Source organism: Podarcis tiliguerta (genome assembly GCF_965153285.1).
Source record: "Podarcis tiliguerta genome assembly, chromosome: 10".
Taxonomy (NCBI): Eukaryota; Metazoa; Chordata; class Lepidosauria; order Squamata; family Lacertidae; genus Podarcis; species Podarcis tiliguerta.
The window spans coordinates 17,107,410-17,121,645 of record NC_139543.1 but is presented as its reverse complement, the minus strand read 5'-3'; the positions used below and the strand labels follow the sequence as shown (position 1 = coordinate 17,121,645).

At 43.6% G+C, this 14,236-nt stretch overlaps 1 protein-coding gene across 4 annotated transcripts in view; it reads right to left on the bottom strand.

The window, feature by feature from the left end:
- Window positions 1–741: 741 nt before the first annotated feature.
- The window catches only part of GRM8 (glutamate metabotropic receptor 8), a 556,320-nt gene continuing 542,825 nt past the window's right edge, over window positions 742–14,236 (bottom strand). For 2 of the 4 annotated variants that reach the window (XM_083399543.1, XM_083399544.1), the window contains exons 10-11: window positions 11,401–11,647; window positions 742–1,326 (exon numbers count right to left, since the gene is read on the bottom strand). In XM_083399543.1, the coding sequence (XP_083255669.1) occupies window positions 1,277–1,326; window positions 11,401–11,647 (297 nt within the window). In that variant the 3' untranslated portion in view covers window positions 742–1,276. Of the gene's footprint in view, window positions 1,327–11,345; window positions 11,648–14,236 lie in introns of all 4 variants that reach the window. The other 2 variants (XM_083399541.1, XM_083399542.1) reach the window with 1 other exon arrangement.

The window sequence follows — 14,236 nt, the reverse complement described above, 5'->3', positions numbered from 1 at the left end:
AATGGATAGATATGAAGAAATCTGGAAGGAATATTTAAGCGATAAGGCGGATGGTGATGGGAAGTAGGGGGATGAGAGGTGGGGAAATATTGTTTAAAAGGTGTAGTCGTAGGTATATCAGTACTCAAATCTGAAATGGTAAATTGTGTTATTAGTGTTGTTGCAGTTTGTGTTGTATGTGTTTTTTTTTGTGGTTGTTGTTTGTATTGAAAAAATGATTAAATATTAAAAAAAAAAAAGAGGTAAGAGAGTGGGAGCAGCTTGTACCTATGTGCACTGTTACCTTGCTCCCAAAGTTGTTACAGAGCACAGTGTGTCTGAGGGGAACCCGCTTGCCCTTTAGGCAGATGGCAGATGAGGCTTCCACCCTAAGTCCTTTTTGGAAGGGGTGAAGGGGTGGGACCAGGCGGAAAAGGACTATTGTTATCCTTCAAGGAAGCAGAGTGTGATCTCTTCCAGCTCTTCACAGATTATAGCATCCATCTCCAGCCATCAGCTTCTAGGGACACTGGGGCAATTGACCAGTGAACTTATTGCACCTATTGCCCCTTGCCTGTCTAAACACTTAGATACCAAGCCTGTTTGTGCATACCACCCCAAGTATACTAGCACCTGATTCTACAGTCTCCCACATTATAGCTGCAATTTCCCTAGCACACAATATCTATCCCCTTCACTGCAGGAGGGGATATTCACACCAGGCATTTGAACGCAGCCCTCAAAATGGCAACGAAACAAGTCTCAACATTTGCAAAACATTCCTTTATTAATAGAAATAAATTATTTTGTATAAAAATTTGCATGCGTCAACCATTGCATTTATCATTAGCACAACGCAGGGCTTCAATTCAGTCAGCCATCTTCACAAGGAACAAACTTCATCTTCGTATACAAGTTGAACAAGTGTGGAACGGGAATGGAAATTCTCACAATCACAAAAAAGTACTTACAAGTAGAACATCAGACATGGTTTTTTTTTATTTCAACAGCATTTTTTTTCCACAAGCTAACATTTTTTGTTTTCCTTTTGTGATTCACCTTCTTTCATGAGTAAACAGTTTGGACATTTGACACACAGTCATATAATATATTTCTGGGCGATTTCTCTCCCAACCCACCCGCCCCTCCTGCTTTGGGCTCAAGGTTAGTCTTTGTCCTTTTACAGTTTAGACTATGGTCTAGAGACATCTCAAAGGCTGAGTTCTCATGGTGCTATAGTCAACGTTGTTCTTAAGTTCGCATCCTGCAAGTCTTCAGGTAGGTTTGGTTTCCTCACTCAGTTTCCATGATTGCTGTAGCTGACATAAGTCGTCTTGCTGGAGGAAGCTGCGGGCAAAAACAAGCAAAGATCAGCCAAACAGAGAAAAGCCCTTCTTATGGATACGGAAAGAAGCTTAACAACCCTGTGAAATGTTTCGTGCTGGTGATGTGCCATGTCTTCAAAGAAACTGAACAGAATTAGGCATGGGCGTTAACCAGGGCTGCTGACAGACACAGTAGACAGGTTGTTTTTTTTGCTCGGGATCACGAAGAGATTCTGGTCTCAGCAAAGGCCATCACACAAACCCATTTCAACACAGTACTTGAACCAAATATACCTAGCATTGTGGGGCAATCCCAACAGTGGTGTCAGGGCTGGTTACTGAGGTGGTGGAGTGGTGGGGCAGGGCAGTGGAGAAGTCAAGGATGTAGCAATGCGTCGGGGCTGCATGGGTGGAGCCAAACCTTGTTATCTCCCACTTGGACTACTGCAACGCGCTCTACGTGGGGCTACCTTTGAAGGTGACCCGGAAACTGCAATTAATCCAGAATGCGGCAGCTAGACTGGTGACTGGGAGTGGCCGCCGGGACCACATAACACCGGTTCTGAGAGATCTGCATTGGCTCCCAGTGTTTCCGAGCACAATTCAAAGTGTTGGTGCTGACCTTTAAAGCCCTAAACGGCCTCAGTCCAGTATACCTGAAGGAGTGTCTCCACCCCCATTGTTCAGCCCAGACACTGAGATCCAGCGCTGAGGGCCTTCTGGCGGTTCCCTCATTGTGAGAAGTGAGGTTACAGGGAACCAGACAGAGGGCCTTCTCGGTAGTGGCACCCACCCTGTGGAACACGCTCCCTTCAGATGTGAAGGAAATAAGCAGCTATCCTATCTTTAAAAGACATCTGAAGGCAGCCCTGTTCAGGGAAGTTTTTAATATTTGACGCTGTACTGTTTTTAGCACTTGATTGGGAGCCATCCAGAGTGGCTGAGGAAATTATTATTATTATTATTATTATTATTATTATTATTATTATTAACCAGCACCCCTGCTAGTATCCTGACCACACTGCCTGGGTAAGTGGCAGTATCACCCTATCAGGAAGGTGGCAACACAGCACCTCCCCAGCCTGATGACCACATGCATCTGAACAGATCTTCCAGAAGTGACCTGGTCCGTCTGAGGAAGTTCCGCCAGTAGGGAGTCTATGGAGAGAGAGCCTCATTCTGCTTCCCTCTAGCCATAATCCCTGGAATGGCTTGAGAGCTATGGGATTTGACATTGCTCCCAGATAGGGTTGGAGGAGAAATTTTATTCAGTCGCCATTTAAATGCAAATCTATCAAATTCACACTGTCCAAATGTAAGAACTGAAAAACGGCCATCTTTAAAAATTCGTACTTATCTGAGTTTTGTGCTGCAATTCTCCAGCCAAGGCTCACAAATATTTTATTATTTAATTTATTTCATAAAGTTTATATACTGTAAAATAAAATAAAAGCAAAACTCAAAGCGGTTTACAAAAAAAGGATGCGTTTGGGAAAAGTGTACCCCAAAATGAATATAGTATACAAAAATGTATCATATTAGGGGAAATTGCTTGCAAAGATGTGTAGTCGAAACAGCATATAAAAATGTATTTCATAGGAAAGATTTGTGCAAAAATGATGATTAATTCTGATGAGGATCAAATAGAGAAAAGCACACCACTGCAGAAATTTGGAGAATTGAATTTAAGATTGGAAAAACGAGAAACTGGGAGAACCAGAATGAATATCTCAGGGCACTCCCAGAAGCAGCCAGCAGGGAGCTTTGCAGAAAACATTGCACCACTGCAACCACTGAGGGACATTTTTAAATAGTTAAAAAGCAAGAAAAATTGGAAAGCACTTGGCCACATTGTAAAGTATAAGTGAAGTAAGCAGCAACCCTCTCCTGAAAATTATAGAGAAATTTCTCCATCTTTGGGGGTTTTCAGAAAACTTTGTTTAACTCCACTTACCCAATGAAGGAGATTTTCTGCACTGCTTGTGTTCAATCTTCCCATTTAAAATGTTATTAAAAGAAGAAGTAACAAGTTCTCCTGAGCCTATGGCTTCTTAGGGTAGTCATGAGCCTAAATTAACAGTACTCCTAAGAATTTGTGTGTGATATCTGAAAAGTTGCTCACCTTCTTGTCAATTTCATTTCGTGGTTTTAAAAGGGAGATGAAGAAAACACTGACTACCAGTGTACCCAGCTTTCCTCTTCTCTTTTTATTTCATGAACATCTTCTCAAGCATCATCCACAATTTACTATAATGAGCTTACTGCTTCTGTTTGGGGATTTGAAAGCCTCAGCAGCTGGTATCTTGGTTTTAAAGACTGTGGGCAATTCACAGTTGAAATACGAATCACACTTGGCAAGCATAGGTGACCAGAGATGGCTGTATATTTGGCACAATAAACTCGAGGAACTAACAGACTTTTAAAAGATCAGTTTAGTCCTTTGGAATAATATAAAGACAAATCAAAATGACATGCAGCTCTCTTGAATTGAAAGCAGGCATTTCAATAACCAGGCTGTCTCCCTAGCAAGTGGGTAATAGGGGTGGTAACGAAGTTTTACTCAAGAATAGACCCATGGAGCTAACTTAGTAATGTTCCTTAATTTGAGTGACTCTGCTTTGAGTAAAGATTAGTTGAATACCACCCTACGATTGCAGTCAGTGAATTGAGAACTATATATATTGCACAGGAGTGACTAACTCGTAGCCTGCCAGATTTCACTATAGTACATCAGCCCTAGCTAACATGACCACAGGTTCGACGTTCATGGTATAATATAGCTCATCTACACTTAAAATACACAGGGTATCTGTTAAAGTTTAATATGCATAAAATGTAATGTTTGTATGCATTGATGTTTAAACAATTCATGTATAGCTTTAGATTTGCAAAGAGAATTTTGCATTAAGGAGGAGGTTTCACTCTGGCAAATGCGGCAGAAAAGGGTGGATATTTCAATTTCAGGTTAATTGATGACTTATCCTAGAAAACTGCTATAAATAAGAGTGTATGAGTGGAGTCCCCTGCTTAATCAGTCAGACACCACAGCAGGTCAGGCCAGATTTCTAACAGAAGGGAACTACTACTAGAACACGTTAAACATGTTGGCCATTTTATACGCAAGAAAATCAGGCTTATTTTGCTCTACACAGTTGCTAAGCAACGCATGCACACAGGCCCAGTTTGAAGCCAGGGCTCATTGGATGCAACCATAACTGTTAATTAGTTCTGCACCCTGCACCTTGCTATTTGACCTACTAACTGCTTGAAAACTCTAAGAAAAGAAAAGAAAACCTTAGCCTAACCTTTTTGGAGGATTTACCTGTTGTCACTTTTCCGACAATGATAACAATACTATGAAGAAAGCAAGGATCCTCATGAGTTTTGAATAATCCCAGCCTCATGAAGCAGTTTGGGGAGGGTGACATGAGAACCTTTGATCCCAGCCTTGTCCTCAAGGAGCTGGGATCGGATGGTGCATGGGGTGCCCACAGGCCCTCCACAGGCCACTTTGCGAGGCTGGGATCTGATCAGAGTCCAGCCTCGCAAAACATCACAGGGCTGGTTCAGGGAGGGTGGTGTGAGCAGCGTCCCCCCTCCTGAGAAAAATGTGACCGGGGCAATCACCCTGGCAGCTCCCCCCCCCACACACACACTACAACCACAGGCAGTGGAGCAACTGTTGGGCCCGAATGGTCTCGTGGGCCCCAATGCTAACTGCTTCAGGGCTGATGAAAATTAAGAAGATAAGGAGTCTGGCTGTGCTGGGCCTGGGGGTTAACCCGAGCCACACAGTCCAGGTCTGGTCCTGAATCCAAGGATTCTGTGAGGAGTCAGTCCAACAGGGCCAAGGTAGGAAACCAGGCTAGGTCAGGCACAGGGTCTCAGGCAGGTTCCAGCAAGCAGCAATGTTGCTCCCGCAACTTGGAGCAGGGTCCAGCAGCCTTTTATCTCTGATGGGGTAACGTCCAGTCCTGATCCCCTGGTGACTCACCTCCCTGTCTCGCCTGAAGGCAAGCACTCCTCCTGCAAGTACTCAGGTCTCTCCTTTTCTCAGACCTGAGTCTTTGCAGCTCGGGAGATGTCGGTGGGTTACTAGACCCAGAGGCCGCCTCAGCCTCTCCCGACCCAATTGGTAGTGGAGCAGCTGTAAGTGATTGCCCAGCTGGAGGCAACAAGGTAATCCCCACATCTGGAGCCAGGGCAGGCTCAGGCCCCTGACTCGGCCCAGTTGGTGCTTGTTTCAGGGGAACCTGTGCAGACTGGGGCCCCAGACTCGGTTCAGATGCTGCCTGAGGCAGAGGATCAGGTGCGGACTGAGACTCCTCCGCCTCCGAGTCTGAGCCTGAGTCTCAGACCCATCGAGTCCAGAACCCTGCTTCTTGTAGTTGGATTCCCCCACAAGCAAGACATGAAGGCAACAGTACTCTCACAGTGTTGCTCCCAGATGGAACTTAAAAGGCCTCTTTAGCAAATAGTTAGCATGTGGGCTGGGAAGAGCAAGGAACCAGTGTGACGTTAACATATGAGAGAGTGCTGGAGGTGAAATAGTTAAACAGGTTGCCCAGTCAGGGCCCAGGGGGGTGGAGTCAGTGGAACTATAAAACCAGCTCTGGGAGGTGCAAAGGGGGGAGTTTGTTGGGAGTTGGGTGGTTGGTTGGAGTGGGAGTGAATTGGGATAGAGTCTGTAGGTAGGTTGAGTTAGTGTAGGGAAATTAGCTGAGTCAGGGACAGTTAGGAGCCAGGAAGACAAGTAAATATCTGAGAGGTGGTTTAGTGAGTGAGAGCAGGTAGCGGAAGTTATAGGTCTGGATAGGCACCCCATGATTATAATTGACCAATACCGTTTATGAAACCACACGCTTGTTAAACTGCAAAAAATAAAAGGAAGTTTATGTTCCAATTTAACTCTGACTGGACTCAGTATTGTACCAGGTAGGGCCTGGGTGGTGGCAGCGAGAAATAAAGTGGTGGCACAGGGATCAACAGACGGTGAAACGTCCGGGGACCCTGTGTGATTGCCACAACCAGTTGCACAACTGATCCTGGGTTTAGAGCTAGATGAGTTTATATCATAATCATCACTGCTCAGGGAGAAACACCGAGTTTCAAAGCAATTTCAAAACGCACCACGTTATAAAAATACATTGTAAAAGTGCTGTTGTGCCCTTTAGGTCACGAGAATCACGACAGAGTCAGGAACTGAACCTAGAAGTCTGCTTAAGCACACCTATGTGCAACTAAGCCCCAATGCTATCATACCCCATTGAGATCATATTCCACTAAATGCACGTTCTCAACCTGACTGTTGAGTTTCATTCCCTCCACGGCACCATGCTTCCCCTCGCCCCGTCACTGCAAATGATGTCATTGCCGCACAATGCCGTGACTGCCACTGCAAAAGTAATTTGAGACCTGAGGGTCACCAACTGTTAGCAAGAAGGAATATTTTCTAGATGGTATTCTGAGTACTATTACAGCTAGCTGGTTTCAAAGAGCAGCTTTCAAGAAACTCAGCGATAAGTGTGCTGGTGCCTCTAAAAAGTTTCCGCAAATTATTTTGGCAGCAGGGAGTAAAGTTAAGATGGTCTAATAGCTACAGGATGACTTTTGAAAAAAGCAAGAGCCAATTCTGAGTTGCCTGTCTTTCAGCCAAGACAGCTCAATTACACCAAGGGGGGGGGGGGGCTCCCGAGAATGGGGATGTGTTGCCTTTTCTAATCTTCCTGCTTCTCAAGCAGTAAACAACGAGGATCAACACCCTGAAGGCAGACACTGAAGATGAGCTTTAAAATCATATCAATGTTTCGGGGCTGAAGCCAAGATAAGACTACAGTAAAACACAAAAGCACTTTGCTGCGCATCAAGCTACTGGATGGAATAGGTTTGCTTCCAGTTGTCACTCAGAAATCACATTTAGAGAGTGCTTATACTAGATTCAGCCACTCCCATCTAGCATGTAGATAGGGAACTCGCTCGCTGAGTGTTGGTCCTCATGAAGCCAAAACAGCACCATTCACACACAATAGGAAGGCTTTTAGAAAACTTGGGGCAATCCTAAGGTTTGCAGAAACACTCGTGTAATTTTTTTTAATAAAAAATATATAAACCCAAGCCTTTAAAAAAAAGCTTAATAAGGATGGAACGTATTCAGTGAGTGTTCAACACTGAGAGGCTGTCTCTTTTCCTTTGTATTCATTCTGGGCCTCTGAGACATTTGTGAGAGGAACCGAGACATTTTTACCTTCCCATACTGGCATATGAAATCAAGAAAGCTTAATGATAGCATTGTGATAAACTGATCAATATTGTTGGGTTTCTGATTGCCTTTTCTTAAAAAAGCAAACTGCTTTGAGGGTGGCTCCTCCCACAAAATAAAACAGTGGCCATTATTTTGATGAATAATAATAATGATGATGATAAAAATCCTTTGCCAAGCATTGCTAGTTCCCTAATTTATCATTGGTGTCTGTAATTCTTCCACAGCATCCAAATGTCTGGAAGATACGGCTGTTTCCACCATAGCGTACCGTACACTTCCTACATTTCTCTCTGCCACGCAGCCATTGAAGGAACAAGAGCAAACTTCAAGATCTGCTGTTGCCAACTCCATTTTCTCTTTAGCCAGCGCTCCCCCCCCCCTGGCAAAACGCAATGGTAAGCAGCAGCACTACCATATTTTGTGGTGGGAAGGAGGCAGGAGGGCTCTCAAACCCCATCAGAGCATCGTGCCTCCTTCCCCAAGCCCTGGAAGCATTTGGCCAGCTTAGGAGTGGGCTTTGGGAAGGTGGATAGAGGGCTCTCAGACCCTTCAGAGCATCACCTCTCCTTCCCCCAGCCTGGGAATTTTTTTCCCAGCTGAGGAAAAGGGGTGCAATGCTCTGACAGGATCCTAGAGCTGCCTCCATCCATACGGGACCCCCTCTCCCGGTATGCCCCGCAGAGGACCTTAAGGTCCATAAATAGCAACACCCTAGACGTCCTGGGCCCTAAGGAAGTCCGATTAGCCTCAACCAGAGCCAGGGCCTTTTCAGCACTGGCTCCGGCCTGGTGGAATGCTCTGTCTCATGAGACCAGGGCCTTGCAGGATCTGATTTCTTTCCGCAGGGCATGTAAGACAGAGTTGTTCCCCCTGACCTTTGGCTTGGAATCAACTTGATCCCCTTCCCCTCTTTCCTTTTTCCTTCTGTGATGGAACTCCTATTTGGGGACTTCCCTGGTTTTTTTTTCTGGCCCACATAGGACCAGTCTGGATAGTTGGCCTTGGTGAACATTTGACGTTTTCATCCCCAAACAGTTTTTGATCTGGGCTTCCACTGAAATGAGGCTGCATTTTAATGTTGTATTTTAATCTTGTTTTTAAGTTGTATTTTAATCAATTGTTTTTATACCTGGTGTTAGCCGCCCTGAGCCCGGTCTTGGCTGGGGAGGGCGGGGTATAAATAAATTATTATTATTATTATTATTATTATTATTATTATTATTATTATTATTATCCCAAAGCTGGGCAGGTCAAAGCCTCTTCACTTGGGTAGCAGTTCCCCAGTAGGTGGGTGGATAAGGGAGCAGCAAGCAGCTAACCCACTTTCACTGCCCAGCCTTGGTATCAGGCCACACCCCTCACCCTCCCTTGACGACAGGAACTAATTTTTTTTCCTAGAAAAAAAAGCACTGTCTTTATCTGGTATGTTTATGCCTCATTTAAAAGAACGATCATAATAAACATTATAATTCATGCTTCATGCTTCCATATCTGCAATACTGAGGGCTGTTTATTTTCTTTCAAAGCATATCCTTTTCTCATATCAAATTATGAATCATTGCTAAGCCTACAAAATCCAGAGAACCGGAATTTTCAGATTTTACCAGTAGCCTTTTGTGATTTGGGGATCGACAGCACTGAATAATTTCTTTGTTGCTCTGACATTTGTAAAAGCATGCTATTGGAAACAAACCTTTTGCATTAAAAAATACTTTCTTTTCTTTTCTTTTTCTCTCTTTTACCAAGCATGCAACAAAATGCAGACTTCATTGTGGTGAAGGCCAATTCATCTTTTGTATTTAGCCTTTGACTTTGCCCAGATCTATTTTGCCTTTTTAGATGAGTATGCAGGCAAATAAATGTCATATAACATGCTATGACAACATGCTCCCATAGAGTGCAATGACTAACCTACTTGAAAGAGTTATTTTGAGATGTGCCAGGATTCATGAACCAATTCCAGAAGGGGAAGATCCAGCTTTTCTAATTGCATATTTTGCTAGTTGGTGATGAAATTTGCATACTTAGACAAAGGGACACAGGTGGTGCTGTGGATTAAACCACAGAGCCTAGGACTTGCCGATCAGAAGGTCGGCGGTTCGAATCCCTGTGACGGGGTGAGCTCCCATTGCTCAGTCCCTGCTCCTGCTAACCTAGCAGTTTGAAAGCATGAAGTGCAAGTAGATAAATAGGTACCGCTCTGGCGGGAAGGTAAACAGCATTTCCGTGAGCTGCTCTGGTTCGCCAGAAGCAGCTTAGTCATGCTGGCCACATGATCTGGAAGCTGTATGCTGGCTCCCTCGGCCAATAAAGCGAGATGAGTGCCGCAACCCCAGAGTTGGCCACGACTGGACCTAATGGTCAGGGACCCCTTTACCCTTTATCTTACTTAGAAAATAGACAACAGATGAATTTACAGATCGTCCTTTACCAATTGTTAACTTGCAATGATGTGTGCATGTGATCACTTGGGAAGTTGGTTTTCTGTGTTATCCTATCAAGCAACAAGAATAATTTTAACATTCCTCTGCTTCTCAAGATTTTTTATCAGGTGTGGAAGTGCCAAGCATATTCCCTGGCTAATGCATAGTCAGTGCTAGCCTGAAGGGAAATGCCTTGCTCAGGTGTAGTTTCCAATAGGTAATGGGAAGTCTGACTGAACAGTGTCACCAGCTCCATGTTGAAAACACATGAGTAAGGCAACATTCTTCAGACAAGAAGGTTGGTCTTGTGTCTTTGTGTAGTCAGAATGAATGCCAGAAGTAGCATCACTTAGAACAGTGATCTCCAATCTTTCTTCCTAACACACACCACTTACAAATTCTGGGGGTCTTGGTAGGAAACTTAATGATTTTTCTGTCTATTGTAGCAACTGGAATGTTCCATGTATGATTTTTAATTATAGTTTTGTAGCTTCTTTTATATTCTAATACAGGCTTCCTCAACCTCGGCCCTCCATATGTTTTTGGCCTACAACTCCCATGATCCCTAGCTAGCAGGACCAGTGATCAGGGATGATAGGAATTGTAATCTCGAAACATCTGGAGGGCTGAGGTTGAGGAAGCCTGTTCTAATACAATATGAATTCCATAGAATACATAAGAAATAAAATAAGCTATTAAAATGCAATTAAAATGTGAATGTTTCATGTGATAGATGTGCCATCTCCCATCTTCAACCACAAATCTATAGACATACTGTGGACCACTTGAATGAAGCTTGTAGACCGCTGGTGGTCTGAAGACCACAGCTCGGGAGCCCCTGACCTAAGGAGTTCCTGTTGGTCTTCGTCACTCACTAAGCCAGCATTTTTCTTGTCCTAGAAAGAAAAAACCACCTACTTATTGCAACATGGCAAAACCAAGGTTGCACTTAAGACTGAGGGAGTGGAAGATGATGCTCAAATTTTAGAATTATTCAGAAGGTCATAAAGTAAGATAAGGATGACATTACCTACACAGACTTGTAAAAAGTATATGTATGTATAACACCAGCAATAAATGCAATATTGGAATTTGAAAAGCTCTAGTGGGCATTTGCAATACAGCTTTGCAATAGTGAAATAAGAAGCCCATCATCATTATATAATCAGATCAAGGATAAAACTTTTTTTGAAGTGGAGTTTTTCCCCTAAAATGATCATTTTTAATTTCTTTTGCTACAGATTTTTTTTTAAAGCGCCTTTAAAAAATGGGTACATGATTTTTGGCACACCTCTATGTTCATGCAGGTCAAGCCAAGTAAAAAATGTGGTTTATTAAACATTCCTGTGAACGTACATCTATTAGGAAGTGCTGCCACTCTTGACCATGGTTAAGTCTACGGATGACTTACTGTTGGTTTCAAGACTTTCACAAAGTTCAGTTTTGACCTCGCCATTTGGTCTGTCGTTTCCCTTTTGGATCAGCTTGCTTTGCATTGTGGCTGCTGTGACTACAGCTTTGAAACTCCTCTTCCTTTTCTGAACATTTTGCTCTGGATGAAAAATGATAATATAAACCTTGGGCATGTAGAGCATGCCTAGAGACACAGAAGCACTTAAACTCATGGATATTGTAAGTGTCGTTGTCTGGATGTACATCTAGAAAAGAGAAAACATGATACAATTAGTGCCAGTTGGGCTAACAGAGGAGACAGGGATACACAGAATTGTTCACGGGAGAAGACACTCCAAAACAAAACCATACAGGCCTAATAAGGTTAAAAAGTACCACTCAAGTGTTATAGTGTTGCAATTTCATGGCATTGCTCAGATATTCTGCTACTTTCAATAAAAGATATTCTGCAGCTGTTCAATAAAAAGGAATGCTTGTAGGAGTCAGAACAATTTAACCTCTTGTTAGAAACTCGGCTCTTCCCTTGCCGGTCCTGGAAGGAGCCTTTAGAAAAGTCCCGTATGCTCAGAGACTTTGCACCTGTCCATTGGGAGAGATAGGAAGCCCAGAACACTTGTTCTTTAGATGTTCCTTTGATGAAAAGGCATGTAGTAAGATCATTGATCCCCTACTGGTGAGGCTCACCGACCTCCTGCAAAAGCAAAAATTTGACCTTTTCCTGTAAGGCAAAGGTCAGAAGATGACCTGGATGGTCGCCAGATTCTGTGTACAGATCTGTAGGCGCAGACCATCTCCCAACTCAAACTAGTCCGTCATGAAAATCCCCAAACTCAGTTCCATGGGTGACTCTAGGTCAACTCCCTGCGATAGTTTATTGTTGTACATTGTTTTAATTGTCTGTTTTTCTTCTGTGCCTGTACCCCCAAGTGTGTTTTCTAAGCTGGTCTCCAACTGTAATAAATTATTTTAATCTTAACCTCTCCTTCGGCATAGCGTGTTCTCCTTCATGGAGAGCACAAGTTGCGGTGGGGGCCGCTAGGACACTCCAAAGTTGTGGGGCAGGCTAATTGATCTTTGGCCACTGATGTGATTGGGCTTCCCTTGTTGTTGGGAAGAAGTTAATGTTGCCATTTGTTGATTGACAGCCAGAAATGCTAAAACTCTTTGCACGAGGCTAAGGCTTCCTCTTTTCGCCCGTGCATCGGATTGCCCGTCCCCCCCCCCCCCCGAATTGGGGTTGTTCGCTTGACCTTGCTATGCCTGTCATGGGGTCATCTGCTCTTGAGGCAGGGGCCTGGTAGGAATTTTGTCCATCTGGCAGATTGGCTGGGCCAGCTGGTTTTTTGCCTACTGCGTAGCAAATCGTCACAACTTGTAAGGTTGCGGTTAGGCATTGGTTTATGGTTTGGTTGGTTGAGGGGCATGGATTGGCTGTGCCTGCCCCTCTGATGCTGCTGCTGCAAGGGATTCTGTTAAAGGAATTGGGGGCTAACTGTTGCTTGTCCACTCTGTCAAGGGGGCTCGGGCCACTGCAAGAGCTTCTGACTGCATTTGGGGTGGGCTGAGGGCAGGTTCCCTGCTCCATAGCTAGCCCCAAGTGTATTTCCCTTTTCTGACTTTTGCATGCGTGCGGAATGTCAGACTGCCCCCCATGGTGGGGGCAGCTAGTCACAATCAATGCCTAAACAACCACTCACATGTTTGTATTTTAAGAAAGTTGTGGCCAAAATTATGCCAAAACCTTAAACTAAAATTTTGGTGTGATGTGTGAGTTATTTGGGGTGGCCCTGGGGACCTCAACACCAAGGGGCTCAAACATTTGTCATGAATTATTGCATAAATCAGACAGTAGAACAAAACAGATGCAATAGTCTCAACCTGTCCTAAACCACAGCAACAATACATCTCTGAATATGGGACCTTTGAGAACCTTCCCTGAAGAATTGCAGATGACATAACGTTAAACCTTGCAAGAGAAGAAGCTCTACGTTGGTGAGGATTGTGTAGGTGATGTGGGTATGGAGCGGCCAAACAAAAGTAGGATCCCTAACCTCAGCTGTGAGCAAGATTTGTTGGCTGTGCTACTGAGATTTCGAAATTCAATCTCTAGCAATCTGCGCTTCATTGTCCGGAATGCTTACAACAATGGGAGCATAAGTAATGAGTCCAAAGATAGGCCAATGGTTTTAATTACATCTCAATGCAAGGTAACCATTGGGATTGCAATGAAAAATTAGGGAAGAGGGATCGGACTTGAAATGGAGACATAGCCAGAATTTTTATAGTAATAATGCATTGGAAACATTAAGGTTGAAAATACTCATTGTGTGTTGCTTCATATTGGAAACTTATGACGTCACACCTTTAATTGACTATGTTAGAGTTAGTATGACATGGTTGTTAGATTGTTAGAATGACTTGGACCAAGGAAATCAAATTCCCAGTTAATTCCTGGGCCAGTTATTATTTTTCAGCCTAATCAACCTCACATTTCTGTTGTGTCTGTAAAACAGGGAGCGGGGAAAACCATGTATGCCACCTTTACCTCTAATTTTGGACACCTCTCTCTAAGTGCAGAGGGGAAAACATCATCAGGGCTACCTCATGTGTGTGTGTAAACACTAAGACTGTATAACAATGCTGGAATAAAGGTGGTTTAAAGCCATGCAGGCGTGAATCTCCTTTTAAATTGTATAATTTCCTGCTGAAGAAGAACTTTTGAGATTGTAACTCATTTGGCCCCTTCAGTATCTCTTTATTCATGCACAATATTGTTTCAGTATTAGGTTTGTCTAATACATCACTTTGCCAACAAAGGTCCGTATAGTTAAAGC